We start from the raw sequence: 5,138 nt of genomic DNA on the forward strand, positions 1-5,138 counted from the left end.
CAAGAGGTTTCTACCCATTTTCATTAACTCCACTTAAACAACTCTTTTCATCTACTTCTAAACATTTTAAGTGTCATATAACTGTGACAAATAAAAGAGCACAAAAAGGCAAAATGCAAAAATTTAAATGCCTACATTGAAATTATCTTCAAATTAAAGTCATGGTATTATGAACCCTCTAAATATGCTTCTTGGTTTCTCATGGATTTATCTTCTAATATAACATCTTCTGTCCAAGCAACAATATTGAATGCCAAACCTTCCAACACTCTTGAGTAGCTCTCCAATATTGCCTGTCCCACATCCTACATACATATATATATTTATATATAACTTCAAATTTTAAGCAATTAAAAAATATAAAAAAATAAGGATTGAAAAGTTACCTTGTTCATTTGGATCTTGCTTGTATCGAGTGTTGTTTGTGAGAGTCCAGGGTATCGCTGCTTCAAGCTGAACAACAAACTATCGGCTCGTTCAGCTAGTATTACGTTCTTATCGCTCTTTTCTATTTCAGCCACGTGTTGTTTAACCAACTCCCATGATGATTTTGAATAGCTTGCACATGCTTTACGTCTCCATGTATACATAGACGCCTCCACTCGATCAGCCAACTCAAGGGCTTCATGTTCCGAACTTATGTTGAGACTATCAAGCAGGTATTCGGGTGAAAATCTTCCCCCAGAAGTCATATATCGGTATATTGTATCCCCGACAATCGCTCTTCCAACCTGAACAAAATATACACAATCATTAAATGTAGAGCATTAACATGTTGCGCTTTGCTTTTTCAACACAATTACTTACAATGGTTCGTTTTGGATTCATGAAAAACCAGCTAGATAAAGAACAGGTCAAAAGGGTCAGAATCACCAAATGCATAAACCCTCATAAAGGTATTGTTTGCTGATTGTTATAGAAAATGCAAGTCATTTGGACCACTTATGCAGCCCGCCCATATAGACAAGTAGTATTCTAAGCGACCCATTTCGATCCATACGAAAGTTTACATTTTTACCAGACCCATTTGGACCACTTATGCAGCCCGCCCATATAGACATCTCTAGTGTGTATTTTGACCCAAGAAAATAAACTCCCAACATAAAAAAGCTTTCAAAGCGACCCATTTTGATCCGTACGAAAGTTAGCATTTTTATCTGACCCATTTTGACCACCTACGCAGCCCACCCATATAGACATCTAGAGTGTCAATTTTGACCCAAGAAAATAAACTCCTAACATAAAAAATCGAGTTTTTGATGGATAGTAAACCTTAGGAAGAGACGCGATATATGTTTGTGGGATCTCCATCTCAGCTAAAATGCTACTATTGATGGCCATTGCGGCTTTATGGATTTGATTTGCGGCGTCATGTTTTTGTCTCAAATGTTTTCTGGCGTTTTCCGATAGACCTTCGGCGGCGACACAAGGAACCGGCAACCACCATTTCTCGTCTTTCCTCTGAGGCTGAGGAAGTTTTCGAAATGATCCTGTTCGTGAATTATTTGACATGCTTCCTTGTTCCACATACCAAAATTCTGTCTCTTGGAAACTTTCCAATATTTCCTACAAAAAAAGCATAAGGTCTTAGTTAAAGAATCAGTGTAACTTCTATATCTATAGGTACAGAATCGGTCTTGGTTAAAGCTCAAAACTTGGAACAAACAAAGTTCCAGTCGACCCAACCCAACCGATGTAGCAAACCTTACCCATTTCGGCCTGCTAACCAACCTTCCCCCTTATGACACCTCTAGCACATAGGTTGATCTCAAATTTATGTTTTCTCAAATTTTTAATTTGTTTAAAGCAAAGAAATAGAAATAATGGATTCTAATCTGACATTTGGAAATAAATAAATAAATCCTTCTGTATTATAAGAAAAAGTAAATTTAACAAAAAATCACAATTTGGAAGATGTGATTGTCTTACTAAGAGTAGTGCATCAAGTTTCTTTAACGCTGGAAGGTTGACATAGATATCCGATCTCGGCCGGCTAGACATCACCTGCAAATAATTTCAATAATATTCATCAAAACTTCATGCCAACTAATTGTAAAACTCACCCTAAATGTGATAAAAATTGCATAATCATGTGGGTACCTCCATAGGTTTCCCATTCTGTAAACTATGTGATGTTGGGACAAATTCAACAATGTAATCACAAACAGAGAGTAAACAGTTCATCTCCCTTTTCCACATCATCTTCTTCTCGGGATGTAAAGGTTCTAACTTTTGGTGTTGGCCAAACATAGAAGCTATACAAAATAAGAGCAAAGAAATTATGAAATATTGTGCACACGAATTCAGTAATGCATCAGGAAAAATAGGTAAGAAAATACATGTGATTATGTTGCAGTGTAAAGCTCATCAAAGGATCAAAAAGGAAATAGAGATTAAATTTGAATACCGTAAAGATTTGTGATGGCATTGGATATTGTAACTGCAGTAGACACTCCTTTTCCACTGCCAGACATATCTTCTCCAAGCAAAAGCTTTGAAAATCTTTCTTTCATCATTTCAAGCTCTGTTTCAAAAATTGTTTATAAATATCATTCTTCCGATAAAATTTGGCTATATACAATAATACTTGGATTATGATTCTAAGGATCTCTAGTTTTAATCCAATGATTAATCCAGAAAGGTTATACGGATTCATTTTCATTGTTAAAAAAAAAACCTTGTTATATGTAAGACACATTACGGATCGAAAGGATGTAATTGTTGTCATGCTTTTAAAACAATGCTAACATTAATTTTGTGGGTAGCATTCAAGTGACTTATAACGATTTTGTACATGAAAACTGTTTATATTGCAAGAAATAAAATCTCACCCATATCCATAGGTTCATGACTCTCGAGCTTATCTTCCGAACCGAACTTGTGATTCGGCTTCATTACCCCGAATCTCGAGAGGGCTGGCCGGTAAGGTGATCTTGGCCAGCATATCGGAGACTGTGCATCCGACGAGCAGCTATTCAGATCATCAGTCAACGGATCAGATGAAGCTGAAGTCTCTGAATTAGTCCTGTAGTAAGCAAATGACTTGCAACTGAGTGTTGAATTCACTATAGGTGATTGATCATGATCATCATCATCAACTGTTAATTGATCCATTGAAGATATTGTTGATGACATATCAGATATCTCTTCAAAATCCTCTAATTTCTCCATTTCTGTAACCTTCAAATTACTAGTTCTAATTCAGTCATGCATTTATACAAACAGTTGGTGTGCAATATAAGCTTCCAATACTTTATACAACAATTATACATAAATACCGGGAAAATGACTTGAATTTCAATGAAAAAGAAAAAGAAAAATATTGAAATGTCAATTTTTGTAAAAGCTAACGGTTAGATTATTCAAACAATATACACTAGTAGATACATAAAAAGGAGATGAAATACCTTTATACAGAATATAATTAGGTTTGAATTTGAAACAGTTCCCTCTTAATAACAAGAATAAAAACAATAATAATAATCATTTAATTTAATTTCCCTTTCAATGAACCTTTTTCTTTTTCCCAAAAAAAGAAACTTGCAGTCTTCAGAAGCGTGCTGTTTTATGTTTATATCAAAAGATTAACAAAAAAGAATGTGAAGAACAATGAAAATGATAGGAAGATGATTGATACATGATTGTATATATATATGTAAGTAAATATGGTATTTGTTATGCAGAATAATACAGTGAGTTGGTGAATATGTTTGTGTTATACAACTTAAAACGGGTGTCATTATGTTAAATTAAGATAATTAAATTATTAAATAATGATTTAACGATAATGATAATGATAATGATAATGATAATAATGTTTAAATGTTTATGTTAAGATGTGCTTTATAATTTAATATATTTACAGAGGTGAAGTTGACAGAATATTTAGTTTAATTAAGGTATGTTTATTGATAACTGGAAATCAAATCATTACTTTTTTTAGACAATGATTGAGAGTTGATAACCCTTGAGATTTGGTTCAAATTCCAAGTCTTTTTTTTTTCAATTAGTGAATTTTTGAAAGTCAAGGTATTTTGATGGCAACTAAATCAGATAAAATTTTGAAGTGTGTTAAAATTAAATTATAATAGTGTATATACTACTGTATTATCTTTGAACTAAAAAGTTTATTGCGTGGTGATATTAAAATAACTCATTAATTTTAAAATTGTGAGTTCGAGTCTTGTGAATCATTTAATGATATGTGTATTTACACTTCTAAAAAGCACAAAATATATGATCTTTAAATACTTTTTAAGATTTGTACAAATTAATTTTGAGTTTTCTCAAAAAGAATGTACGGAGTACAATTTCACTATGTAGTAATTTAAAAAGTATCAAGCTTTAAGAAAAAGAGTTAATATAACTGTGTTATAGATAAATAATATATATGTAATTATGTAAATATTTTATGCTTATGAGTGTTTTGAAATACATATGTTAATATCATACTTAGTCATGTTCTCAATTCCCACCTCGCCTTTCACTCCGATCAATCTAAACCGTAACCCTAACACCTTCAAATACAAAAACCTAAACCTGAACAAACCTGCTCCTTCGATGAAACCTATCCCCCAACCAAAAAATCATGGTTACCGGAAAACTGATGAGATTGAGGAAGGAGAATGGGTGCCTGTAACCAGAAAACATAAATCCTCTCCAAACAAACAAAATTTTAGTAACCTAATTCATAAATATGGCAACCCTAAATTCAGATCTTCCTCACCTTTATTCAAAAATCCTTCAAACTCCCTCAATCGCCATGCTACTTTTCCAAATAATATCCCTATCAACCAATCAAACCCTTCATCGTCCATCATGTTTTTTAACTTCCCTGACCACTGGACCTATAACGATCTCCTTTTCTTTTTCAAGAGATATGGAACCGTGACAGATCTCTATCTCCCTTTTGGAAAAACTTTGAGGAATGGGAAAAGGTATGGGTTTGTTCGATATTCCAACATCCATGATTTAGATTTTCTGCTCAAGAGATTAAACACTATATATTTAAATGGAAACTGGTTAAGAGCATATCAGGCACATAACCGAAAACCTCATCTGAATATGAATCGTTTTCATGAACCTGCACCTCCCAAACCTTCACGCTTCAGTAACCAAAACCTTGCAAATCTCCCCCA

At 33.4% G+C, this 5,138-nt stretch overlaps 1 protein-coding gene across 1 annotated transcript; it reads right to left on the reverse strand.

The window, feature by feature from the left end:
- On the reverse strand, positions 1-3,238 carry LOC139851824 (rop guanine nucleotide exchange factor 3-like). Its single transcript, XM_071841000.1, has 7 exons — positions 2,832-3,238; positions 2,408-2,524; positions 2,101-2,255; positions 1,930-2,004; positions 1,273-1,566; positions 387-731; positions 1-305 (listed from the first exon to the last, which is right to left on the reverse strand). Exons 1-7 carry the CDS (start codon positions 3,169-3,171, stop codon positions 168-170), a joined length of 1,464 nt encoding a protein of 487 aa, XP_071697101.1. The 5' UTR covers positions 3,172-3,238; the 3' UTR covers positions 1-167.
- Between the last annotated feature and the right edge of the window lie 1,900 nt (positions 3,239-5,138).

Source organism: Rutidosis leptorrhynchoides, chromosome 6, assembly GCF_046630445.1.
Source record: "Rutidosis leptorrhynchoides isolate AG116_Rl617_1_P2 chromosome 6, CSIRO_AGI_Rlap_v1, whole genome shotgun sequence".
Lineage (NCBI taxonomy): Eukaryota > Viridiplantae > Streptophyta > Magnoliopsida > Asterales > Asteraceae > Rutidosis > Rutidosis leptorrhynchoides.

Excerpts from the sequence above, each read along its gene's own strand:
- LOC139851824 (XM_071841000.1), bottom strand. The coding sequence starts at position 3,171 with ATGGAGAAATTAGAGGATTTTGAAGAGATATCTGATATGTCATCAACA. Across the intron at positions 2,005-2,100 it reads AGAATGGGAAACCTATGGAG|GTGATGTCTAGCCGGCCGAG; the intron begins GTACCCACATGA and ends AATTATTTGCAG. Across the intron at positions 306-386 it reads GCAAGATCCAAATGAACAAG|GATGTGGGACAGGCAATATT; the intron begins GTAACTTTTCAA and ends ATATGTATGTAG.